The sequence below is a fragment of the Cygnus atratus genome, chromosome 18 (assembly GCF_013377495.2).
Source record: "Cygnus atratus isolate AKBS03 ecotype Queensland, Australia chromosome 18, CAtr_DNAZoo_HiC_assembly, whole genome shotgun sequence".
NCBI lineage: Eukaryota > Metazoa > Chordata > Aves > Anseriformes > Anatidae > Cygnus > Cygnus atratus.
Genome location: NC_066379.1, coordinates 3686984 through 3714936, shown reverse-complemented (window position 1 = coordinate 3714936; position 27953 = coordinate 3686984). Strand labels below are relative to the sequence as shown.

At 36.5% G+C, this 27953-nt stretch overlaps 1 protein-coding gene across 1 annotated transcript in view; it reads left to right on the top strand.

The window, feature by feature from the left end:
• TBCD (tubulin folding cofactor D) overlaps positions 1-27953 on the top strand; it is a 132836-nt gene that overhangs the window by 83277 nt on the left and 21606 nt on the right. Inside the window, exons 24-33 of the mRNA XM_035561857.2 lie at positions 5081-5112; positions 7252-7314; positions 7741-7817; positions 9514-9595; positions 12528-12646; positions 13052-13143; positions 14052-14192; positions 18762-18845; positions 20247-20405; positions 21523-21661. Of these exons, the coding sequence (XP_035417750.1) occupies positions 5081-5112; positions 7252-7314; positions 7741-7817; positions 9514-9595; positions 12528-12646; positions 13052-13143; positions 14052-14192; positions 18762-18845; positions 20247-20405; positions 21523-21661 (988 nt within the window). The remainder of the gene's footprint in view (positions 1-5080; positions 5113-7251; positions 7315-7740; positions 7818-9513; positions 9596-12527; positions 12647-13051; positions 13144-14051; positions 14193-18761; positions 18846-20246; positions 20406-21522; positions 21662-27953) is intronic.

Genomic DNA, 27953 nt, shown 5'->3' with positions numbered 1-27953 from the left:
AAACTCCTGTTTTCTACTTTATTAACATCTTTGAAAAATGTTAGTGTCTTTTCGTCTTCCTGTATAAAAGCTTTTCTGGACCTAACGTAGTATGCTGAAAAAGGAGAATGCAAGTCCAGGCACATCCAGCATGTACTTCCTTTCATTAGTTCTGTTTCTGACACATTTGATGCACTGGTTTGTCTTGAGGAGCTGGTTGGTTTAAGCATTTGCATGTGCACTTCCAGCTGAGTATTGCCTGATTTTCTGTATTAAATGGTCACTAATTATAGCAAGTCAGTGAAGCCATGCAAAACATACCAGTTCAACAGAGTGTTTGTCAGTTTTGTGCTTTATGGGCTATATTATAGAGTTATTTAAAAAAAAAAAAAAAGCTCATATCTTATTTGCTTTAAACATTACTTTTGTACATAAAAAACTTGACACAAAAATGTGGCATGTGTTGTCAAAAGCTGTCTTACTTGGGATAGGAAGTCAGTCTGCCAGTTTAAACAGTTAATGATCAGCCTGATTTCGTATACCGCTACTTCCATTGAACCAGCATTAAACCTTTTTTGTAGTACGCACACTTCTGTAATGCACCTAAGACCTTGTGCTATTTTCAGCATTGAAAAATCCTCAAGAAGATTATTTTTTTAATAGTAGTTCTGTTCAGATTCTTTAAAATGTGTCATCTGATACAGGATTCTTGACTGTACATTCACCTGAATAACGTTCAGATTTTTTTTCCTTTCTTGTATCCAGTTCTGAGTCTGGTAATACAGGTCTTAATGCACAGAGTTGGGTAACGAGATAACATAGGGATGGATATGGAAGTGCTACAGACACAGACTGCGCTTCTTCCAGGTGGTTGCATGGCACTTCTGTATTTCAGCAAATGTTCTCTTACTGGGCCTTCAGGGTTCCTATCAGAGGAGAATACGACAGGAAGCACAGTGTTTGGTAGCAACACCCACACGGGATGATTCAGTTGGTGCAAAGTGCTGCACGCTGAGTTTTGCTCTGATCTCATTCTTTTAACATATGGAGAGACGGGCTGCATGTATTACAGTCAGCTATGTGAGAGGAGCGATTTTTGATTTTTAAAAGAGCAGCCAGTTTAAGTTGGACAGCCATCTTCAGAGTTTCAGCTTTTCCAAAAGAGTAAGGTAGCCAGTAGGTGTTGACAGGTACTAGGCAAAAGACAAACTTCTCATTTCAAAGACCCCTAAGTTTGCAGCAAATCTTGATGGTTTCAGGGCAATGTGTTTCTTGGCAGTCATTTATGTAAAAGAGCTTTTTAGGCATATAAACTTAATCAGCAAATAATTGCAGCCTTGCAACAAAGTTCATCTTAAAAATAATTTCGAGTTTAAATTATTTTTTGCATCTGGTAACATGGTGGTTCTAGGAGTTTGTGCTCTAGGTACCATTGCAAAAAATAAAATGATTACTTAAACTGCTTTTTTGTTTGTTTTTAACTGACACGTGGCTGGTGGTGCTATGCTTTATACTCAGGCCAGCTTTAAAGGTTTGAATAGAGCAATGAAATATTTGAGATTGGGAAGGAAGGTCACGTAAAAAGGAATTAAGAGACGTTTACTGCTATTTGCTGGATGATCCAGTGCTCAGCTTTTTTTGTTGCAAAATGACGCTTTGTACTATATAGTTTCATGTACTTGAAAGAGCTGTAAGGTGAAATTCTTTTGCCTCTAACTGAAGGCATTGGGAAAACTCTTATTCCATAGAGCCAGGATTTCACATGCAGTATTCCAGTGTTAGAATACAATAAAAAAAATGTGTATGCCCAGCATATGAATTTACAGTAACCTAAAAATAGGTGTTTCTAAGGTTAGTATTGTTTAATTTCTGCATCTGTAGGGGATGACAATAGCAGCTTTATTAAATACATGGATTTTTATTTATTTATCTGTGCTTAAGGGTATCACTTGCTGCCTCTGTGTACCTTGTTATAAAGACATTTTGTACTTTCAAAGCACTGTAGATTTATAACCTGGGCCTTTAAGATACCTCAATTCTGTGTGGGACAAATTGTTCCCATGGAAAATAATCGGTTACTATTCATATGGAGATGAAAATACTTCGGCAAGTGTTCTTAGCTTTCTGGAAATTGAGTATTTGCAATTGAATCACTTCAGATATTCGAGTAATTTTAACTTCAGATTCAGATGTTTATGAAAACATAGATGCTATTCACTCCAAACTCCTTCAATTAATGCTGCTTTTATAATCTTAAAGATAAGATGAATTCTGAACTTGTCCCGAAAATTAAGTTTTAAATAAAATAATAATTGAAAACAGCACCATTGATTCTGATTCGGGCCTGCATAATTTTACAATATATACTGGTATATGTAGATCAGCAATCTTAATCCATTGGCTCTACAAGGGATTGTGTGTTTTGATTGTTTTCCATGAATTGATTGTAATGAATTCTAAAATGTTTCTAGTGGAGAGGCATTGCTGTGGAACTGCACATAGGAAGCAATGCTTAGCAGCTAATGGAACCTGGGCACTGCATCAGTCAATTTACAAATTGAATTAGTAATTAAACCATGAAACAGGTACATCTAAGAATGTGATGTAACTTGTGGATGTGTCTTTGGAATAAAAAAAGAGAGAATACTGACTCTACAGCAAAATTCAGAATCTCTGAATTAGGTAGATCTCTATCTTTTTAATTTAGTGAAATACTACACAGCGAGATAAAGTTAATCGAGAGATGCACATCGTGTTTGACAAAGTAAACACTGACTGGGGAAAGATCTAGGGTTATGGCTGAATTCTCAGTTCTAAAAGCAAAATAAATGTGAGTTGTGGAAAAGGAAACAAAAATAGATATGTTGACAGCCATACTGTGCTGTGTGGACAGGACATGACTTGAAAAGTTTTGCAGAGAAGAACACCCAGGATCACAGTGCCTTCGAAGATAGATTTGATTATAGTTTCTGTGTTACGTGGAAATCTTACTGTGCAAGCCTGTGTCATTGTTCTTCGTTCTTCCACAGGGACAACAGCCCTCAGTGAAGCTCTAAACTCTGAAATTAAATTAAGCTGATGTAATACCAAAGGAAGGGATAGCTGTCAAATTATTAGCATAAGAGTAGCTTTGAGTGGCCTGACTTCCTTATTGGCAGTCTGTAGAAGTGGAGAAGAGCAGCCTTTATGACTCAGTTCTTGCTTTGTAGTTAGAACAGAAGTCCATATCTGAATCCTTGCATCAGCAGACTCTGTTGCACACAAAACAAGCTTACAAGATGATTATTTTATACTCATTTACAGTAAGACAACAGACAAAAGGCAAGGAATGGGTGAGGTACAAAACGAAGGGAAACGAAACACTGAAGAGGAAGCAGGCCGTACCACATCATTCTTCTATTTTTTGCCACTGTATCAACTCCTTACATCTCTTCTTTGTTTTCTAATTTAAATTTTTTAAAAGTTGGAGAGCAGACAGCATGGCAGGAAGATGGGATAGATAATACAAAGAACCTATCACTGTGGGGATGTGGAATCTGTGCTTTCTTCCGATGGTGATAAACTGAGCTGTAGATTATTGCATAGAGCTTAATGAATTGATTGTCAAAAGCAAAAATTTCTCAATTAAAGGAACTGCTGATCCATGGCAAATGAGAATATTGTGGAGTTGGCAGCTCTGCGTTACCTGAAAAAACAATGAAAATGTTGAGCAGCCAGAAACCCAAGTGCATGTAACAGGAGGCACCTACTTGTATGGAATGGAAAAACTTGTTTAAAATGTTTAGGCTTTTGAAGCTCATATAAAAGGATAAATTGGAGAACAAAGTTATAATAGTTGTTAGGGTTGCTAAGTTTGCCTTGTGAGCACAGCTACTAATTTTATTGTGGGGAGGTTGGAGGGAAGAAAAGGGTTCTATAAAAAAAAATAATAATATAAACAAAAAGCCTTTGTTGTTCCTCCCCCTTGCTGGGAGTTTCTGCCAGAGCAGAGCCGTACAAACAGGTGATTAAGGGTTTGGCACACCTCAGGGAGGAAATGTTCTAGCAGAAGTGAAGGGAGACAAGAATGAGGAGCCAAGGGAGGAAATATCCAAAGGAAGGGCAGGGGTCAAAGGTTCAGAAAATGGGAAAATGATGCCACAGAGGGTGACACTGAGCAGAACAACTCCGAGCAATGCTCACGGTGCCTTGGGGATACCCAGGGAACCAGCAGACATTGTTCAGTGGTGTGAGGAGACAAGTCTCTGCCCAAAGAGGTGAGAGGCTGCGGAATGGAAACAGGCCCTGCAATTTCCAGGATGCTTCTCCCTGTCTGCTTTCTCTTCATGGTGTCAAACGTTCTCTTAACCTGGTGCCGTCAGTGGCCAGGTTAATGTTCAGACAGGAGACTGGGCTAGATAGGCCTCAGATCTGAGCTGGTAAGACCGTTCTTAGATAACACACATTCTTTTCAGGAAGGTCTTAAACATCTTAAGCCACTTACTTCTTTCTCCTTTCTGATGTGTTGGTTTTTTTTTTTTACCACCTTTCTTGTGGTGATGAATGCAAAATCAGCTCTGAGAGGTCTTTAGCAAAGAAGAGGAGGGTGAAGAGAGAAGGTTGAGAAACTTTGTAAGGAAAGTGAACCAGTTAATGTTGTGAAAATGGGAACTGGTAAGTGAAGTTTCCATTTAATGTTCCAGAGGTAAAGGTTTTGTTAAAACATTGCATGTAATTGCCTTTCAGTTGTGCAAGTCAGAAGCTCACAGAAGCTGTAGGACTGAAAAATCCTGTGGCAAGTTCCGCAGGTTTCTAATGCTTCTAAGGCGAGTAAAAAGAAAAGAATGAACCTGACAGTCTCTTATTATCCACATTAATATTAGAAAGATTGGGTCTGCGTTCCTTGGAAGAAGAAAGTTAAATATTCAGAAAGGTTTTGTATAAATCATGTTGAGGTCAAGAAAACAGTTAATTTAAAAAGAAGTATTCTAGCATTGGTCAGGTACAAAAGATGAAGGTACGTTGTGAACTGCTTTCATTCTAAAACGGCTGAGTCTTATTTTTGCATTAGGCAGTTGCTTGTGATAGGTTATGCTCTGATGCCTCTGTTTCTGCTTTGCAGGGGTTTAGGTGGAGAACTGATGAGACCAGCTGGTAAGTATCATGGCTGGGGTGTGAAGGCAGAACTTGCAGTAATGAATTCTTCTGTTTACTTTTTTCAGTTTGTTTTACATACATTGCATTGAATGCATAAATAGAGCATGCACAGTAATTAAAAATACAAAGTTTGAAAGCTAATTGAAAGTCAGGTATGCCAGAACATTGTTTGCCAGCATATTTGTGAATAACCGTGTTTGTGTAAGAGTTGAAGGTAGTTCTTGGTTTTATGTCAGACACTCTTTGCACAGAACTAACTTTCTTCGGGGCTGAATTGCCTTCCTTCCCTCATATACTCCAGTTCCTCTCCAGAAGAGATGTGATCTCTTCATTAAGGCAGATGTGATCATGTAATTAATCAATTATCATAATATGTGTGTGTGCAAAGGTGAAGAATAAAGACCATATAAACAACAGTTCATGGAAAGGGTTGTGTTATATAAATGATGGTGAGTTCATGTGGATTTCAATGACCATTATGTACTAAAACACTGTAAAAAGTAAGGACATTGCAGGAAAGAGGTAGCTTGGGTATCCAGAAAGCGATGTCAAACTTAGTTTCCTGTTCATAGGTTGAATAAAGGAGGTGCTGGATAGCAGTTTCTGGCTTTGGATGACTTAATTCACATCTTCGAAGTTAGTGGGTAAAGAAGCTTCAGTATCAAGTCAAACAGGAGGGGTGGAGGGGCAAAGGGATCTCTGCATCTTTGAATAAGTTTACAGATGTGACACAGTAACACAGGCTAAAAGAATAGTTATTTACATCTACTGGTTTTTATAATGTGTTTCAGCTGTTAAGCAGCTGAATATTTCACAGTATTTGAGAAGTAAAAATGGCAGTGTTTTGGCATGATATAGCTGTGTAGGTGGAATAAGGGAAGAATTAAAAATGTTCCACAAATTGCATGTATGTCTAATGAAGATGATGGTCTCAACCACAATAGAGCATAAAAGAAGCACAGAGAACTGAGGAGGAACCCTAAGAGACTTGGGTTTAGTCACATTGTGCTTAATCTGTCTGTGAATAAATATCAGAACAAAGAAGCTGACATGCAATATTGAATGGAGTCGGAGCATGTGGAGTCTGTGAGACATTACCATAGTGAGGACTGAATTGGAGAGTAGGTTTGGAGCCCAGTAAGTTGGTTATAAATGAAGATGATGGTGAACAGTGTACAGAGCCTGGAGTAAGATTCAAAGATAAAGTTGTGGGAGGAAAGCAAAACAAGAAGGTGGCATTATATAGTAGCTTGTTCTGTCCTCTCCACCAACTCTAAAGCAGTCAGATAATCATTCTATACTGATCTGTCTTATTTTAACTGATCACCAGGAGGTGAGTGATAGTGTGCTGTCTGAGCACTGAGTTCTCATTTGAGCAGTGCTGTTGATCTGCTGCATAGCAAAAGTTTGCAATGTTTTCTGTGTTAATCTCTATTCCCCCAAACATCTTTAAAACACGCACACAAAAAATACTATTCTGCAAACGTTTTTTGTAAGTTCAGAAGTCATTTAAGTGTACAGATCTAAAATAATAAAGCAATGTTAGTTCTTACATCCTTTTCTTGTATTCCGAATATCAAAGGAAAGAAAGCTCCATCCAGTTTGGTAGCTCCTAGCTCTGCGTAGTAAACAGATCACTGCTTCACTCTGTGAAGGTTTAAAAATGCTGTTAAGTAGGAAAACCGTTCACATATTATAATGATTTTTGTGTGTCTTTTTTGTTTGGTTGTTTGTTTTTAGTGGTTGTAGTATTAAAACTGTCCAAGTTGTAGTATTGTAGTTAGTAAGCTGTTGCCATTTACAAACTGGTATAGGAACACAAGGCTAACCAATGGGTACATACGGACCTGAAATGGCTGGGGCAAAAGAATCCGTACCAGCAAGCAATGCCTTTGCATGAATGATGGGACTAGCTCATGTCAGAGAGCAATTACTGCATGGTAGCTATTTTATATGTAAGAATCTCCAGTACGATTTCCTTTCAGTTTCTTCTTTGACGTATCTTGGACTTCTCTTTGCAAATTTTCTTCAATTTAAAATTAATGCGTATGTAACTTGATGTGTCTGTATCTTCAAAGTAGCTGCAATTTGTCATTTTTTTGTATTTATCTGTTTGTCAAATTTATTTTCTTACAGTCTGCACTTTAATTGAAAAGTTGTCACTATCAAAAATGCCATTTAGAGGAGATCCAATAATTGGTATGTGGTATTTTAAATAACCTTTCCTTATCTCAGTAGTTATCATCAAGCTATAATATATCAGTGAATTATGTTTTTCAAGAGGAGCAATGAGGATCAGCAAGGTTGGGTGGCCTAACAAATATCAAAATTTCAAAAAGATACACAAATACTGCAACCAATGGTAATGTTATTAGAAGATTTGTTTTGTTTGCAATTTTTTTTCCTGTTAAGTTTTCAGTATGACCAGAATCAATGTTTGCACTGTGTACTTTGTAAAACAAACCAGAGTAGCTGTACTGGCTAAGAGTCACAACCTCATTTATTTTGGAAAACCAAGGAAATAAGTAAATACGTATAATTGCTGGTCTTTGCAGTATAGGAGAGAAAATGCTGAAGTTTAGAAAGGAACAAAGATAATACCGTGTATGTTCCTTACCGTTTCAGGGGGCTGGCAGTGGTTAATAAATGACAGTCTAAGAAGTCTCCCTCTTGTTTCAAGCACTGCACGACAGCATATAAAGGTACAATAGTTCTTCCTTCTCCAATATTCAAAGGAGACTTTTTGTTTAATGCTTGAATATTTACCACAAAGGTTGTTCTTGCGTGCGTGTTTAAACAAATTGACAGTCACTGGCATTGATAATGGGCTGGCAGTGAGGAGTCGCTGATGGTTGCTTGAAGCTGCTTGCTGTCTGCCGTATGGTTACATTGATAAGGTATTTTTCTTCTAATTTATATAGACTAATTTTGTTTTGTTTTGTATATTACTACAATTATAATTCATGTTATTGTTAAGCTGCCCAATGCCATTTTTATATAAATATGAAGTTCTTAAATCTTACACTTCCTTTCTCAAAATGTATACCATGGATCAAATGTCTATTTTAGCCTCTCTATAATATTAAAGAAATCTGCTGAATAATAATATATGTATCTGTAATATGTGTAAGATATGTTGATTGTAGTACTTTTGAATGGTTTCAGAGAACTTTTGTGAGAAGAAAAAAGCATCTCTGGATAGTGCCCTCAGGCCTGATATACTGAGGGAGTGTTACAGTGAGAAAATCTGTGTGAATCAACAAGTTACTTGGGACAGTGTGCCTAAATTATCAATTGAACTGTTACAAATCCTTTTAATATGCTCTTGAGCTACTCTAATTCTGAATTTTAAATACATTGATGGATATATTTCAGGCTTTTTTATGTACATGGTCTTAACAACTCCAGTTATTTGCCTTAATTTTGCTGAGTAATAATATGTATGTTTACTATGTTTACCACTCTTAAAGGTTCTTCTAAATTAAAAAGATAACTTTAATCTGCTCTGTTAGAGTTTATAGCTGTCACAGAGACTATTTGAATATGCTTTGTTCATTTTGTTAATTTCTTAAAATAAAATAAAAAGTCATTGCGGGTATTTGGTAGCTTGTTTTTGAAAGCTTCCTCAGAAGACAGAGTAGACTAGAATGTATCCAAATCACTGAAGAAAATTAAAAGATAAAATTTGAATTCTTGGACTATTCTTTTGGTATTTGCAATTTATTCAAAGAATCATATGTCTTATAACTGGAACTTCTAAATTTAGCCTAGGAAAATTCATTTTAGACTGTAGATAATTTTGACTTGTTTGGTTAACATTAATTAACATTAATCAAAGTGTGTTTAGTGAATGTCAATTCTCAGTTATTTCAATATATATTTTAGAGAGAAACAATTTTAAGGGCAGTGCGTGAGACATTGAAAAGTCATCTTTTTTCTAACATGAAGTACACTCTTGTAATATAACTTCATGCCTTTAAGGTGAAAACTGTTCTCTTTAGAAAGTGAGGGACCTACAGTAATTAGACAATTCTCTGTATTTTGCTGGTATAATGCCTGTGGTAGTTGAAATATTATTTAGATGAATGCCCTTTCTCTTTCAAGTCCTTGATTTTACATAGAGAACGAGTCTGAGGTGTCTTTGAGAACAGAATTAAGAAGCTGTACAGGACTCCTGTGTATATCATTTAAGTTTTCTTGTATCCCAAGAATATGGATATTAATAAGTATCATTGCTATTAATATGTAAAATGGCAAAGTAAATGGCAGTAGCTGAAGGGAATATATTTTTTCTAAATCTACTCTCTTTCTTCTTAACCTTTTAACTCTAAGCACAGTTATCATAAAGTATGTTAATATAGTAAATGCATTAAGTTCACAATTTTGCCTTTGTTACAGGGATCTGCAGTCTCTGCACTGGCAGCATTGTGTAATGAGTATTACATCAATGAAAAGGGAGAAGCTGATCCAGCTCTACAGGGTAATAATGATTCATATTTACAGCAGAGGTAGAAAATACTGGGCTGGACCTAACTTGCACTTCGGAGGTATTGGATAAAATGGGGGTGGGGAGAGCATCGGTAATTTTAAAGGACCTTCAAATGCTTCAGGAAAGAATGATAAAACCAACTGAAAGTCTAGAAAATGCCTTAGGGTTTTGCTTGTTTTAGACTGGAGGTGAACAAGTGCTTTTCTATTTCCTGCTGTGAAACAAAGAGACAATGGGATTGAGTGCATCCTCAGCAGGTTTGCAGGTGACACCAAGCTGAGTGGTGCAGTTGACACACAGAAGGAAGGGATGCCATCCGAGGGACCTGGACAAGCTTGAGAAGTGGGCCTATGTGAACCTTGTTCAACAATGCCAAGTGCGAGGTGCTGCACCTGGGTCGGGTCAGAGATAAGAAGAGAAGGCTCACAAAGACACACAGTTCTAACTGTGTATATGAAGGATAGGATTAGGATTTGGCTAAGTAGTACAGGAGTAGGCTTAAACTTTTTATGGGTATATGAATTAACACGTTTTTCGTTCTGGTTTTCATGCGCCTTGCTTTCTTTCAAGTATCAAACTGTATTGTGCCCATTAGAGACAGATCACTGGATTATATATATTAGCTTTAAGAATAACAGTACTTATGTTCTTGTGTTTTTAAATGTTACAGTGAAATTATATATACTTTACAAAACAATGGTTTATTTTTATTTTTTTGTCATTCCTAAGTCATGTATCATGCCTAAGCCAGGTAACGGAATACCTTATTTACTTCCATTATGGTAGTACTAAGAATGAGCTAGATACCTATCACATACAGAGTAACGTGCAATACATGCCCTAAAGAAGTTATGGCTGATATATAAAAGCAGCCTATTTTTAGCCTTGATTTTTAAATCTTTATATATTGATAAATCTCTATGTTCTTGTTTAGAAAAAAAAAAAGCCCTTTCCTTCATGCAGGTTTAGTGCTGCATGCCTGCTTTTTTTTTTTAATTAATTTATTTATTTATTTTGTTGGCAGCATGAACAGGTATAATGTGGTACAGAAGGAGATTTTTTTAAAAAATCATGAAAAGGTAATGTTTGTAAAAACAGGACACTTTGGGCAGGAGGAGACGATGCTCCGTCAAACGAAGAAGGCTAAAAATAAGTTGAAATGTTAATGTAACACATTTTTATCTAAGTAAGGGAGTTTCAAGCTTCTGTAAAAGTGGAGCAGAAAACTCAGCCAGATTTCAAAATCAAGAGGGAGAGAGGATGTACTGGAAGAACATGCAATAGATGGCTACATCTGTTTTGATGCTGTACTGTTGGATGCCTGTGAAACGTCATTTTTTTTTCTGTGTTACCTTTTCATCTACTGTGCGCCTCGAAGAATCAAACTAGCCATATAGCCATGATAGTCTAGGGACATAATTGAAGTCAGATTTGTAGATAGAAAAAAATTTTTAATTTTTCATCGTCTCTTAATTTTCTGACATTTTTCCTAAAATATCAGTCCTAAAGTTACATCAATTAAAGAGACAATGGTAGTAGTCTTACTGTCTAAGATCATCTTGCAGTCCAAGCAAGCATTGCATCTTCCTGTGGTCTCAAGACTCTTACACTCCAGTGGTTTGGAAGTTTTTAAATAATAGATGTGCTTATATGAAGGTGTTGCTAACCTCTGGACAGGGAACTGGTTTCCTGATGTGAGGAACTAGTTAAGGCCTGTCAATTGCGTAGGGATTAAAAAAAGAAGTCGTGAGTTATGACTAAAGTGTAGTTTCTTATGGTAACTAATCTTTCTTCCTCTAGCAAATATTGCTCAATCATTTAAATCTTAGATGACAGTAAGCAATGGCAGAATTATGTAATCTTCATGGGATCTCTGATTCTTTTTTTTTTCCTTTTGAGGATGATAAAGTACATATTCAATAAAGCGATTAAGACCACCTTTCTCCTTTTTGAGTCAGAGTTGTGTCTTCTGCAGCAGTCTTGGTTGTTCTTAGAATTTTTTCTGAACTGTCTTACATTCCTTTGTGTTTCACAGTAGAGTTTAATATAGTAGCTGTGAAATCATGTAAAGGAAGTATTGTCTGTTAAGTCTGTGATGAAGACTACACTCGAAATACAGAGATTTTTTTTTTCATCCTCATTTTCATCTTCATACCACTTTACGTCTTCGTTGAGCCTTCTTTTCCCATACACACTTCGATTTATTTTCATTCCTTTCCTCTGTGCTAGTGTTTGCAGAGCCGTTGTCCCTATTTCATCATGTAGCAATTCAAAGACCCTGAGAATAGCATCCACTGCTTCCAAGTGGTCACTTTTTGATTTCTCCTGTAAAAAGTCCAACTTTTTTTTTCTCTTTTGTTTCTGTATATAAAGTAACATGAATTTATCTCATTGCTTAGTATGATCTGCGTGTTTGAATCTTCAGTTCAAAAAAGACTTTTTTTGGGGAGAACAGTTGAGTAACTGACCTTGACAAATCCATCTCAGACAAAAATTTCCTAACACAGTGTTTGTCTGATCATGAAAAATAATGACCTGTAAATATAAGACAACCTGTTCCTCTGTGTTTACACTGAAATTCATACTTCGACTTATTTTTTGGATTTTGAAAAATTAAATTTTTTAAATGGAGGATTTTGTTTTTCTCTGAATGACTAGGGATAGTGTGCCTAAATATCAGACTTCATATTTAGAAAATGAGAAATAAAAATAAGAATAAGAATTTCTTCATGAAACAGTGAATGTCTTTAATTTTTATTTCCTTTTTTTTTCTGTGGGAAATTTAAGATATTCTGTATTTTAGTTCAATGAACTATACAATTTTCTAGCTGCTCTGTTTTTCTTTTTTATTTTTTGGTTAGCAAAATATCTAATGATAATTATGTGGTAGTTGCTTTTCACTCTGCAATTGTATTTTTTGTAGATGAGCTGGTGACACGGTACATTTCAGGACTACAAAACACTGAGGAAATGATTCGTTGTGGCTTTTCACTAGCTCTTGGGGCCCTTCCAAGATTTCTGCTAAAGGGCAGGCTCCAACAGGTGAGAGAATGTGGTCGTTTTAATCACAAGAGGGCACAACGTATTTCAAATGAAACCTATGATCGTAATCAAATAAATAATAATGATCATAATTAAAGGTCTTTGTTAAAGAGTTTTGAGGATTGTAATATAAAGTAACTCCAGAAAATCATGAGTTTAGCTAGTCGTAGATTCTAGTAATTAAAGTTTAGTCCTGCTTTAGTAGTGTTAATGGTAAAATCAGAGGCTGAATTATCCCTTTGCTATGGAACACTTGTCTAAAGGGAGAACTGAGGCATATTGACAGGTCATGGTGAGAAACCGAATAATGTTGTGTGCTTGATTCTCTCATATGTAATCCACCTCTAAGTGTAGGCCATTTATCATAAATAATATAATGGTTTTAAGTATCTCAATTTTTTTCAGGTTTTGGAAGGTTTGAAAAAAGCTACCATAATTTCCCCTCAAGATGTGAGCTTTGCACAATCCAGAAGAGATGCCCTAATAGCAATTGCAAAGTATGTTTATCATTTTTATTTTTATCAACTTTTAATTATTTCTCTAGATGTTTTCTACTGTTCATTCCACTTTCTGATGCAAGCTCACAGCATAGTTCTTGAAATCAGTTACACTATGACATACTCGTTTTTAGTGGGGAACTATGTGTCTCTCCGTTGTTCAGTATATCTTTGGTTCAGAGGATTATCACACATCTAATGATGGAATACGGACTCTGATGTTGTTTTTTTTTTAAGTCAATTAGCCGAATAGCTAGAATATATTACAAAGTTCACCTTTTTCATGGGCAGCAATTTAGTGAGCTTTAGTGAGAAGGAAGAATATTTTTTTTCCACTCAATAAAAAAAATGGAATATTTTTAAAGAAATTGTACTTTTTATCTTACAAAATATTTTGTGTTGACATGCCACACTGTAGTTAATGTTAATAGTTTAATAGCATATAAATTTTTAAACTGTTACAATGAAGAAAAATCTCTTTCACATGTTACCCATGCCTTCAGTGAAAAGAATTGTTAATGTTGAATTCAGTGCACGTAATATTAATCCTTTGCTCTTTTGCTTACTTCATTGTAATAAGAGTGTAGAAACTGACAGGCACAGGGAACATGCTCCTTTTTGTAGTATTATAGACATACTAACAGTCTGCTTATCTGTTGAGTTTTTGGCCTTGGTGTTTTTTGTTTTTAAACCTTAACACTGATAAGAAATCTTCAAATAGAACTCTGTAGACTCAGAAATATTCTGCGTACTGTGTAATGTTTGCTACAAAGAAACAAAAAAAGGTGCTTAGAATACTGTCTGTCCAGGGAAGTTTATTAAGCAACAGGACAAAGTTATGATGTTAATGTTTTCCCCTTGCTAGTGTTGTGGCGTTAATTTTTTCACTTCATTTTCTCTTTTTAAAGGGTTTGCCAGACAGTAGGCGTAAAGGGAGAAGGATCTCAGGAAGAATATGTCTGCAAAGACAATGTTACTCAGATTTATGCTACGCTACTTAATGGTGTGACTGACTACACCACAGACAGCCGAGGAGATGTTGGAGGATGGTAAGATGCCTTGCAACTGGGGACTTCAACTTAGCTGTCGTGTTTGATGCCTAATTAAAAAAAAAAAAAGTCTTTTGAAAACCTGTTAAAAATAAGCACTCCAAGCTTGTTGAGAATTGAGTATAGGTAGAAATACATTGGGGTAAGAGATGTGGAAGGTGAAAGGAAAGGCTGACCAGAATTTTTTGACCCTTGCTTCAGAAATTAATAAGACATGAAACTGAAGTTTTGCCTTGTTCTTATTTTGTGGATGATATTCTTGAATATTAGAAATGTATTTAGTTGAAAAAAACAGTGATTTAAAACATCTTTTCTAGTTTCTTTGAAATAATATATTGGCGCTCAGTTGCTGAGCTGTTCTATTGTACGTTCATGGGATCTTTTTTGCCAGGAGAGGGAGCAGTTGCATAATTTGTGAGTGACAAATTTTCAAGGTTAGTGACTGAGATTTAAAAAAAAAAAATTAAAGTGCCATGGTGTTGTTGACTCTTTTGTAAGTTTAAAGTTTCAATGAATGCAGCTATTAGGTTTCAAAAATAATGGAATCATAACTTTGTTATGATTTCTAAATGTCTATTGTTGTGAAGTTTACAGTAAGAGGTATAAAATTGTCAGTAGCAGTTGTATTTTTATGATGTGCTTCAGTCTTCACAGTTTCTGTAATATATTTTTAAAAAGATAGCATTCATCTGGGTGTTCTGTATTCCTTCAGCAATACTGATCTGAAAAGGCAATTTCTAAACTGATGAAACCGAGGCACTCTTAAGGCTTGTGTCCCTCCCTGGGTTTGTGTTTAACTTCAAAAGAATCTGTAATTTGGTATTTAACATCATTTACTGATCAGAAGTTCCTGCAATCTTTGAAGGAAAGATAGTGAAGATTTCCTATTCACTTCATCCTGTAGAATTCCACAAGGTAGCTATGGGGTAAGAAAACCATATGAAATACAAAACTTGGAGATCAGATGAGTACAAGGGCAACATACAGGCTCTCTTGTCAGGGTACTTCTCTGAATGTATTTATGAGCAGAAATGCGCCCAGCCTAAAAACGGTGCTTGTTAATATAACTTATTAAATTAACCCAATTCAAGAATAAATCCAGTGTCTGTTAGTCTCAGATACAAGACTTCTGATGCTGTGTAGAAGGATCAGAACAGCAACACTTAATACTTGTATAGAAAAGTCATTAACTTAGTAAAGGAAATGGGATCGATTAATTTTAGTTGTCTGTTACTTGTTAGAAGTTGATTTTGAGTAAAATGCTGGTTTTGACAAAACCTTCTTAATTTTATTGTCTTAACCAGTAATTTTAAATCGAAAGTATGTAGATGTGTGTTGTTTTTAGGTACAGTTCTGTACACATGGTATCAGTCCTCTTTAAGTGTGGGTAGTACTCTTTTTTATCATATAATAATGGCATGGTACTATATATTTGATAGATGCTGGTGTTTCCCCGATATTCCATTTCTTTATCTGAGTAAACACTAAATATACCACAGGCAAGCTTTGCATGTGAGTGGTGGTTTCTAATCTGTCTACAAAACTCAAGTCAGATGTCTGCAACACAGGAAAGCATAACTCAAATAGCATCAGTGTAGTTTGCGTGAGCAATAGCAGCTACGAAGATGCAGTGGAACAGCCTGCCATGTAACGCTACCTTACCATGAACTCAGGCTCCTCACATACTGAAATGCAACCACCACATTTTGACTGCAGCCTAAGTTAGCCAGATTAAAGCTATTGCCAAAATACTTACCTGTGTGCCAACTAAGTGAGGCATCTCAGGGTACAGGGGTGCATATTCAGGACTGTAAATTAACCACCTGTTGATTCTTCAGATCTAGTATCTGCATATGCTTTTATTGCATCCCTTGCAGGAAAGGGGAAGTGCCTGAAAAGTACTGGTATGAAATTACTTTGTTGGTTGAGAAGATTTCCTTATTTTCCAGTTTATTGAAGAAGCTCTTGTCTAACAGTGCTGAGTCACACAAAGGGCTTTGGTGTTTAGTTTCAATCCTGGCCTGGCAAAGTGTATGAAATGCTTTAGAAAAACTTTACAGCTACTATCCTCTTCTGCAAAGGGTGTTTTTAATGGTAGTACACAAACATGAAACATAATTTCCATTTAATTTAATTTTAAAAATATAAATATTTAAGGTTATTCTGTTGAAAGTTGCAGCTAAGATTCCCCACGTGAGGAGTGATAGAGTGCTACTGAAAGAAAAGGCTCCAAACTAGGGGTGTTGTGGCTATAGCAAAGCTGGCAGAGCTCATAGAACGTGGTTGCAAACTGTGATGGTAATTGCTGACTTGGGAGGGTTATAGTGGGCAAGAAGTTAGGTGTACCTTGCAGGCAGGGGTGGGAGGGTGCCTTGTTCCTCAGCACACTTCTTTCTGTGGCCACATCTGTCTCAGTCACTTGCTTCCTCCTCCCTGCTGCAAGCAAACCAGTCCCATTCTGGAGCAACCTTTAGGTTATTCACAATAGTCTTTGCAGATGTGTTTTTTAAAATTGTACAGGGAAAAAAAGTTACTTTTATCAGCCTGAGTTAATATGTGTGCTTGTAGTTTTATTTATTTACTTTTTGTTTATTTACATTTTTTACTTTTAGTTATTTATTTGTATGTACCCTGCACCTTAGCCTTCAGTCCTCATTGTTAAAATTGTAGTATGACAGCAAGGTTGTGTGGAGAATGGAGTCCACAATGTAAATGGACATTCAAAAAAAATCTTGGGAAGAAGGGAAATAACAGGACAAGAAATCAGAGAAGAGTAGGTGTGTTTGACATCTCAAATTTAGAAGAGGAAGCAAAGATGCAAACTATAAAGATCAAGAACAGGTCATTGCAGCTTGTGCAGGGGATGAAGTATCTTGGCATTCCCTCACCTTCTTCCTCAGCTGTCTAAAAGCAAGAAGGAGGTGAGTGGGTCTCTAGCTTAGAGGATATAGTGACACAAGTGTAGCTGAAACAAAATGTAAGAGCAAGCATATAGGGTGGTGAGTCAGAGAAAGCGAAGAGGAAAAGCAGAAAGCTTAGGAAAGCTTTTTGCTTTCAAAATTAGATGAGATACTGAAGTAGATAAGAAAGAAGATGGTTAAGTATAATTAGTTATTCAAGTTAACTTCCACATGTAACAGCTCTCAGGTAAGTTCCCCATGCCTGTTGTTAATCCTTTTGTCTCTGTCTTAATTTAAAAACAAAACAAAACACATCTTTACAAAGTGGAAATTTTCAAAGAAATCCTGAGGAAATTAAATTCCCAACAGCCATTAAAATTCAAATGTGCTTTGAGCACCAGATTCTTTTAAAGCTTCTTTGACAATGCCAGCCAAAATCAAGTCATGAAACATGTAAATTAAAAGGGGGAAGGGGAAGCTTTTCTCCTAGCAAACTATTGCCTGCTAAATACTTCTGTGGCCTCTCAGATATGAATGTTTTCTCATTCTGTTTCTTTTAAACCATTGACTAAGATGGAAAGATAGGGGGAGAATTGCCATTTCTCTGGAGAGGCCTTTTCTTTGGTGTGTAATTTTTATCTTTCTTTAAGGGAATCGTGGGAAAGTTTAACCAACTTTACTTTCCATGTGCAAACTTTACATTTCTTTTGACAGATTGTTTGCTGGGACTTGTCCAATCTGTCTACAGGTGTTAGACAAGACTATCTAAAAGTCAGATATTATATGAAAAAGGTAGAAAAACATCCTTTGATGAAAGATTGCCAAACTTGTATTAAGCTACCTAGGAAAAAATGATGTAATTTACCTTTTTTGTTGTTATGACAAATGTCCCACCCAGTTTTAGATTACATGGGCAACTCTTTTCAGTTTCCTTTGGAAATTTGAAACAGGAGTATGTAATTTCACAGTAGATAGGTGTACCTTTTCATAAACTTCAATATATTTATATTTTAATTATTACTGAGAAAGGATGAACATGTTGGTCCTGGTCTTGAAGATGCACTTCAAGCACATCCTAATTTTACTTCAGCTGATCATTTTCACAGAACTAATTATTATTTAGCATATGTATTCAAGCTATTCAGAATGACTGTTTTTCTTATCGTTGGAAGCGTTAAGCTTAAAAATTCAGAAGAATATGACACTTTAATAGTGCTCAAACATCTCAATGTGAAAATGGGGGGATTAGCATTCTTAGAAGATTATTTGGAGCAGACAAAGCGCTTTGTTTTAAAAACATCTGATTGCATACTAAATAATACTAATTGTTATCAATTTTACCCTTCTTAAAATAAAGAATAAACCTGATGGTATCTGGCTGGAATGAAAAACAAGATGGTCAGGCAGGGGATTTGCCTGGCAACTAGGATGGCTGTTGTACTGTCAGTGCGAACGAGGGCTTTGCTTTATGGAATGGGGATTGGTTGTGTGCATACAGTTGTACACACTCCTCTTCCTCCCATAAATATGATTGCTGCTCTCATTGGTCAATACTTTCAATGTTTTCTGCCTGTTTAAATTTTTGCCAGTGTCTGCTTAACTTAACTGCTGCTGTGTTTACTTAAGTAAGTTCTGATGTAACTGCTCGAATGTATTTCTGTTTCAACAGGGTACGTAAAGCTGCTATGACAAGTTTAATGGAAGTGACGCTTTTGCTGGTTCAGAATGAAGCAGAGTTAATTAATGCCAACATGTATGCTACCTGTTCTGTTTTTGTGTCTTATCTTGTACAAGTACATTCCAGTCCATACAAGAAAGCATTGCTTATGTATTGTATACTTACTCCTTTATTGAGTATGACAGAAGTGCATCAAGTTTGCACCCATACAGGTGCCGAGAATACTGTGTTCGCTTTTCAGAGAGGCTAACCTGAATGAGATAAACTGGGTGGAAGTCTCACCTTTCAAATACAGAACATCTGTGAGATTTGGGCTATACTTGCAACCTTTGTGGAGCTTGCCAGTATTGTTCACTTAAATAAAAAGCAAATTCACCTGCTTACCCAGAGGATCGCACCATTAATTTGGAATGTAATAAAATGTGGAGATAAGCTTGTTTTCGTTAATGTCATCTTTATAGAACTATTAATAAGAAAACACAGGAAAACAAAATTTACACTGAGCTTCAGATTCTGAATTTTATGAGTATTCCTTAGTGTTTCTAACAGTAAATGAAAGAACACTTACCGATTTTTAAGTTTAGCTTGAGTTGCAGCAAAACTTTCTTAATAATTCTCAATAGGCATTGGTTTGTGGATAGAGCATATCCAGTGGTTAGCTGAATATAGCTCAATTAGTTCAATTTCTAATTTAAAAATAAGAACAAACTTCACCACTAAAAACAAGTGACTGACTGCTAGTTCTTGAGTTTAGACACTCTGAAGGAAAATACTGGATTCTGTGGATATATGGTACTCAGCCAGTGCCCATTGTCCAGGGGCTTCCTTCTGTTGCAGAGAGAGATTATTCATGTACAACATAGAAGAGTATTGCTGCCAGCTGGATCAAAAGAGAAAGGATCACATATTCTATGTGTTCTGGGTTTTGCTGTAACTGAAGGATTCTAGCTGTTTTTACTATCTTAGTTGTCCTTTCTGAAGTTGTAAAGGGCCTGAAGAACATAGTTGCTGAGAGTTTAATTATGAATGTGAGCAAAATTGGGTATAGGTAATAACTAGGCAGAGTTGAATCCTCATTTGGGATATATGTGATTTTGGGATAGACCTTATGCACCGGTATATCTGCAGTTTTATAACTGAAAATGTGTTTTTCTCAAGATTCCTGTTCTATTTCTGTTTGAAATGTAGTAGTTCATCCAATCCATAAAGCACTACTGTATCTTTTCAGATTAAATGTGGTATGTGGTATCAAACACTGTAATACTAGAGTCATGGCATTTTTTGACTGATATATGGAAGACAAAGCTCTAAACATTGTCACCATGTTGATATCTGAAATAATTTGCGCATTTGTTACAAAATGTTAAACCAGACTAGTTTCATATCAGAGTATTTTTGATATAATTGCAACAATTTAAAATTTGAATACATGTTCCACTCATTGTATTACGTGATGAATTGTTCTCTTTCTTGTAGTTGCAAACAGATTATGTGCTGGCTGGCCCAACAAGCAGCTGAGAAAATTGATAAATTTCGAGCTCATGCAGGATCTGTGTTCCTTACTCTTTTACATTTTGACCGTCCTCCAGTTCCACACATACCTCATCGAGAAGAGCTAGAGAGGATATTTCCAAGGTAATACATTGGAAAAGGTTTTCTAAGACAGTGAAAATAAGATGCATGCACAACGTTAACCTAACACAAACAATCTGATGGAAATTCTGTGCCAAATGCATAATATGGTTATATATTTTATTGAGGAACATTTGGTGCTGTTTGTTAGAGTTTTGCTGAAGTGTTCAATGAATATGCATAAACGTATAAAACAGTCAAAAGAACTTACAGTATGAGTGCCTGGGCATGGGGCATCAACCATTTCTCTAGGAAGCCTGTTCCAGTGTTCGACCACCTTCACAGTGAAGAATTTCCTCCTAGGAAATAGTTGAGAGACCATTGGTAAAACAGATACGCTGTTAGTTGGGCTTTGATAAGCCTGCTGTTTATGAAATGTCTGGTTCATAATCTCATTTTCTTTTCATAATGTGAAAGCTTGAATTTATTGGGAGTCCCCCTTCCTAAATTTTTTCCCCCTACTAGAAAACACTGATTTGATCAGAATGATTATTTTTAGTGAATTCTATTATTCTAACCAAGCTCTAGTCGCAGTAGTTTTCCAAGATGGAACTTCTAGTTAAAGCAAGAGAGAAACAGTGAGAGCAACTTGCTTGTGAATGGTGATTATCACACTTGATTGAGATATAAGCAATATCCATCTCTGTGTCCTCATTCTGTTTGTTTCAGCAGTCTTAACGTCCTGTAATTCAAAAAGTGGTCTGTCTGTAGGCTACTGATAGATCTGTAGTGGGTTTGTGTCAGCCTTTCCTGGGCTAAGTCTTTCTTTGTATCAGTTGTCAACTAGCTGTTGGTGGGAGAGAACAGGGAATGGAATGCAAGAAAGAGTAGTTGTTTTCTTAGTGTAGAGAAAAGTGCTTTTGAAAAGGAAATTGTGGTTCAAATCCCTTATCTGAATCAGGACAAGAAGTTGAACATAACTTCAGTCACGGCCAGCAAAGTGAAGCATTGTTTTGTATGTTCCTCATATAATTAGAGTAATGATTAATTTGTTTTTTAGGTAATTCAGAGCCTTTCTTCACTGGTGCTGCTTGAGGATGAGAGAGGTATCTTAGGACTGTATGGAGATGAAAGACAATGCACACACATTTTTGTTGTTTTTTTTTTTTTCTTTCCCCAGGTCAGAGACAGAAACTCTAAACTGGAATGCCTCATCAGAAGCTTTCCCTCGAATCACCCAGCTTTTGGGTTTGCCAACATATCAATACTATGTGCTTTTGGGTCTTTCAGTGTCTGTTGGTGGATTAACGGAGACAACGGTAAGAAAGTAGGGTGACTTTTCTGTCTGGTTGGAGAATGCATTACTATTAAAATCCCTGTGTTAAAAACCTTACTCTTCTTTTTTCTTTTAAAGGATACTTGATGTTAATTATTAGTTGTCAGTATGTGTTTACAGTATGGTTAGAAATTTCTTGATTTTTGTGTTGATACGTTTTCTTTAAAAGTGCCAGAGTTACTGAAAGTTACATTACAAAAAGCTATCATTCAAATGTCTGTCTGAACCCTCTGCTCTTTACAGTCTCTATTTCATTCTTCTGTCCATGGACAGCACCTTATCACTGTTTCTGATAGTCTGTTAAGCTGCCAAAATCTTCAGGACTTCAATATTTAATGTATCTGTCTGTCCTTCTGTTACAGCTTGTGGTAGTTTCTGTATTCTTGGTTTCAAGATATTTGACTTCAAACATTTTTGCTACTTGGTGCAGCCAAAGATGTAACACACACAAAAGCAAAATATTCGTGTAAGGACACAGTTCAACAGGACATTGCAGAGAAATACCAAACAGCAACAGAACACTTTGGACTGTCAGTAAAATCTTTAAATTGCAGTGGCCCCGTAAGAGAAGATAGTGGTTTAAAACATGAGGCAGCACCCCAACAGCGTTTAAGAGTATTTCTAAATAAGATTGCTGTCTGTAATTAAGAATGCTGGAAGAAGAGTGGTAGGTGTCAGGAAGGTTTTTGTTGAGAGGGAGCAAAACAGCTCCTGCTGTTCAGAAAAGGAAGGAGGTAATTATTCAGTTTGTCTCCCATGGCTTGCACTTTTCAATCTTACCACATGATATTTAAGAATACATCCAAATGATAGGTTTTGCCTGATGCCATAGGTTTTGCACTTGTAATCCAAAGATTTCCGTATCCCTTTGGGTTTCATGTAGCTGAGGATTTGGTGTCTGCAAGTCTCATGTATTTAAACCAATTTTGAAAAATTTAATGTTTCTAAACTGGCAACTAATTACATAGCAACGGCTATTTTAAAAGTTTGAAAACATGTGTTTATTGGTTTGTGACAGTAATTAGTGGATAGACAATGTAACTCCTAACAGATTTTTTAATAGCACATGTGCACATGAAATTCGGCTTTTAGTCAAACAGTTAATTATAGGAGGCTCCACCAAAACCGAAGTTATTCTTATAAAAGGGGAGGAAAGTTGTGGAGGAACAGGTAGACATTCTGACTACTAAACAAGGTTAAAGGAAAATTCTTATTCAACATTTTAATTGCTTTCTTTCTTTCTTTCTTTCTTTTTCTTTCTTTCTTTCTTTTTCTTTCTTTTTTTTTCTTTTTCTTTTTCTTTCTTTCTTTCTTTTTCTTTCTTTCTATTTCTTTCTTTCTTTCTCTTTCTTTCTTTCTTTCTTTCTTTCTCTTCCTTCCTTCCTTCCTTCCTTCCTTCCTTCCTTCCTTCCTTCCTTCCTTCCTTCCTTCCTTCCTTCCTCTTTTTCTTTCTCTTTTTCTCTCCCTCTCTCCCTTTCTCTTCCTTTCTTTCTAGTTCTGGTTGTGCTTGGTTTTGCAAAGTGTAAACAGTTCAGTTACGTGTAGCTGCCTCGCCTCTTACCATCTGCCAGTATATTTAAGGAAAGCCTTCTGTAGCGTTTTCAAAATATGATTTTGAAATGTTAACGTTCTGTGACCCTGCATTTTTCTTTAACACTAAAGGCTTGTTCCGGCTAAAATATTCTCAAGGGGTTTGACTTTGGAAAGGAAGTGACCTAAGTCTCCTTCAAGCCAGATAGAAGTGCAAGAGAGGCTCGAACTGTATAGTATTTACACTTGAGGTCAAACAGTATGTGGTGAATTACATTTAGTATTTAAAATGTGTTATATAATTTAGAATTGATGTCTTTTGTAATGACTTACATTTGAAACTATTCCATCAAAGCCTGTAGTGATCTTTGCTGAATATCCAGGGACTCATTTAAAACGTAAATTGAACAGTTTTAAGAGTTGGCCCTATTAAATCCATATGAAAGAAGCAAACTTTTAAAGTGTTGAGTAAAGGAAAAGGGTTATTCAAGTATGTGTTTTGCAGTAACGTGCGTGTTTTATGATAACTTCTTTCTTCCTTTTCTCACTGAAAAAATATGTACACAAATACACGCACAGACGTAGAAGTTAGAAATTTAGGCTTTCTTGTATACTGCAAGACAATGTGAGTTCAAATGTTGGTTTATTTTTAAGTCTTCTCAGGGTCTTAGTAGGAGAAAGGCTATATTGTAATTCAGTGGTCAGTGGCTTTTCTTCCACAGTTAAAATTGCTTAGCAGTATATTTAGCAAGTACAGTTCTTTATTTTGCTTTTTAGAGAGATTTGCTGAAAAGGGCTATAATGGAGTATCTCAAAAAGATTGTGGTGGCATAGTGGTTGCTGAAAGAATTCTAGTTCGAGCATTCAAAGTAATCTGAAAAAAGGGAAGATATCATTCCCTTTGGGATTTGGCATTCAGCAGCATTGCCTTGGTTCAAAGGGCACTTTCTCTGGGTAAAAGAATCTTCTAATTATATATCTGGCCTGCAATGGTGCATATTTCTTATGGCTGCGTAAAAAGTCCTCTCAGTATACAAAGATCAGAACTGAACAATGCTGTTCTTTCTGTGCTTCACAAACCCTATAGTTTCAGGGGTCGGGATATAATTTCATGACTGTTAACTGTATTACATATAAAATCTTGCTAAAGCACAGAATGTACTGTGATCCCCCCCCCCCCCCCCCCCAGGAATGAAAATTACATAAAAATTATATAACATTTTTTAAAATCCTAAAGCCCTTTAAAAAAAAATCTATTTTGAATTTTACACATTTTGTCCTTGTACTGGAATGCAGTACAAGGATTCCACCAGGAGACACCAAAAATCTGTAACAACTATAGTAGCCAGTTCCAAAAGTATCCAGTGAATTAATGTGTGTGTTAAATCACCTGACAAAGATTAAAGCCCATCTGTCTCATACTGATGTCAATATATTCTATGTGCCAAATAGATTATACATTTTATGTTTATTTTTTTGTTTGTTTGTTTTTCCTTAAAACTGACTTGTTTGCCTGTTATATTTATGATTTTTTGTATGGCTTGGAGAAAATATTGGGCTTTGAACAGATGAGTGAGTTATTACAAAGGAAAATGTTGGGACATTTGTAGATGATGTGAAAAATCAGAACAAACAGTCCTGAAATGTCTGGTTACTGTTACTAATTATATGCAAATCAGTGCATATTTGGTTTGAAGGAACAGGCTCCAAAGGCAGTTTTCTTGAATGACAGTTCTCCAGCAAAACACATTTCAGAATTATTTCTGGCGTTCCTTTATTAAATGGAAAAAAAAAAAAGTGTGAATTATTATATTGCTGCTTTTCTTGAAATATCACTGACTTGAGCTTTTAGAGTTACTGCTCTCCAAAGAGTTGATGAATTAAAAGGAATGCTGCAAGTAGAATGAGGGAGAGATGGTTTCACTTGTGCTAAAATTTGAATGATATGCAGGGTTTGTTTTTTTTCAAGTTACTGAGAAAATAGGCTACTGCCACTTCAGTGCTGTAAATTTGTCAAGACAGAAATGATCCAAAACCAGTGTAATTTATTGAGTGTAACTTAGTTTCTTCCACACGTGTTACAGGAATGTTCTGACCCTGAGTAGGTCTTCCTCTGTTTCAATGCTTCAATGAAAACTGGAACATTTAGTAGTTATCTGTACATAAAAATGCTGATTTTGTTCAAGCTCTTCCAGTAGTTATTCACTTGACTTCCATCTGTGATGAGTTAGGTGCAGAGCACTAAATTCTTTTTGACCTGCAGTGTTTCTGTCAGCCCCCAGCTCCAGGCATGAAGGGGGGAGTAGATCAATTCCTCTGAGTTTTCCATGGCAGTGATAGGGAACCCTGAGCATCTGCAGTCTTTTCTGAAAAATTCTTTGATTTCAGTGAGATCACTTCAGAAAGTGATCGATGTAATGTTAAAATCTCGTTCCTGATGTAGGCCTTATAACGGGAAAAAACTGTCCGCTTTCTCCCATGCAGAGCATAGACCCCAGAGGGGTAGTGATAGTTCCCAGGTCAGTAGCAGACAACTATTCCGCCACTAGCAGGGCTTCTGTTCCTCCTCTTCATGTTCTTGCTTTTGACTTCTTGAGAAATGCTTTTTTTCTTTCTCTGCATTCTGGAGTTGATGTGTATTTCTATTATGGTGTCAGATACCTGTCAAGATACCAGGGCCTTTAAGAAGTGTGTGGTTAAAAGAAAGACTGATGACCGTTAGGAGAGTATGTCAGTCTACAGAACATCTTCGGTGCAGTCTGTTCCTTACCCATTGTGTCCCGCTGGCTGTTTTATCAGCTCTGTCCAAGATAGGACTGCTAAGTAAGAATCAGAGCCCATGTGTGGATGGGGCATATAGCTGAAGGATAGCTGAGATTCAAATGCTCTGTTACATACCAGGTGTCTAAACTAATTTTCTTTTGGACAAATCCATCCTGGTTGTTGCTTTAAGACTCTTTTCAAAACTATTGCACTTCAATTTTGCAACAAGTTGACCAGGAAATGATTTCATGAAAGTTTGTTTAGACACCTTATTTATACGCAGTGTGCCTATCGAGAGGTGTATTTGCCTTCTCCCCTTGCTGCAGCTACACTTTTTAAGGGTCTCAATCATACTTTTCCCCTGGTTAAGGAGCTAAAATCTACAGGACATCAATTTTATCGTCAAATGAATGGTCTCTTTGAACATCATTTGCCTTATCAGATATTTGCCTATTACTGAAGTACCTACTATTGGCTTAAATGATGGCAGTCAAGCCTTGACAAATGCTATTTTTACTGTTTCATAAGAACAAGGTCATTCTCAGGCTTCCTCTTAAATTCTTATCCAAAGCTGTCTGAGTTCCATCCCATTAACCTCCTAATTTCCTTTCCCAGTCCTCGTGCGGCCACCCCAGGGTAAGGTTGATGTCACACATTTGATATAGTGTGAATTCTGAGTTCTCGTGTAGATGAGGAAAAATTTTGGAAATATTCTTCTCAGCAAGTACACATGAGCAGTTAACATTATGGCTCAGATACTGTCCTGAGGGGTTATCAGGGAAAAAAAAAAAAAAAAAAAAAAAAGAGTCCTCATCTGAGGAGGAAATACGAATTTAACTTGCTGATAAAATGTTAGCTAGTTATGTTGAAGTTTGTATAGTCTGCTCTGCCTATTTGAAAAATGTCCCGTTTTTAAGTGTGCGGAGCAACCAAGTGATGTCCACACCCATATTTTCATATAGTTTACTTTCTTGCTAATGAAGAAACACCACCTTCCTTACAGTTTTCTGATCATCTACTATGTCTTGGTTTTGCACAGCCTATGTGTAGATCTGCTTGCCCTTTTCTTTTGTGCTGGTACACTCCTGGAATGTTACGGATATAAGGTTAAATTAGGTAAAATATTAAAACTTAGATTCCCGTTTATTCATCTGGAGGAAGACATTTGTGACACTTGTCTTTACCAATCCATTTTTTTTTTTTTATTTTCTTGATAAAAGTGCTGATCTTCTGAGGAAAGTGCACCTTTGAATGAGCCATCAAAAATGTTATATATGAACTTCAGAAAGAATATCTTTGCTGACAGTATAGGCTTGCTTATTGCTTATAGCCCCCTCTCATGCAACAGAAAACTGTTTAGTGCTTGCAACCAAAGCTGAAAGAATTTTATGCCTCAGAACTGATTTGCCCCACCTACCCTTATGCCTTTGCTGTAAGCCAGTTTCTTACGGGGGAACCCGTCCTTCCCTGAGCAATTTGACCACAACCCAGGGGGACTGACAGTCCTGCACAACAGTCATGAAAATTTAGAAGTCTGAGTATCTTTGTCCTCAATGATACAGTTTCCTTTGAGGTAGTTTCTGTGAGGATGTTTGATAAATAGGATAGACAAAGCAATTGCTGTATACCAAAGTGAAGGCCCAGAAGTCGCTGATGAAGAGCGGTGGTACCCTCCTATCACTGGAAACCTTTTTGGGTGCCTCTAAACCCCCAGCAACCAAACAAAAAAACGGAAACCTCTAATTTCAGCCATAAACCTCAAGGGAGGTCTGTATATTAACATATGACCCTGGAAACTAAAATCCCTAACTCGCTCTAGAGTGGAAAATCACAGTGTTAGTAGAGGCGTTCGTACAGCCTGTGGCAGCTCTTGAAAGTGTCCTGCTCGCTGCTGGGGCCATGGCCGAGCTGTGGGGCTGGCAGGCTGGGCCTGCTCCCTGACACCACAGGTATGGCCGAGCTGTTTGGTTGCTGGGGGATTT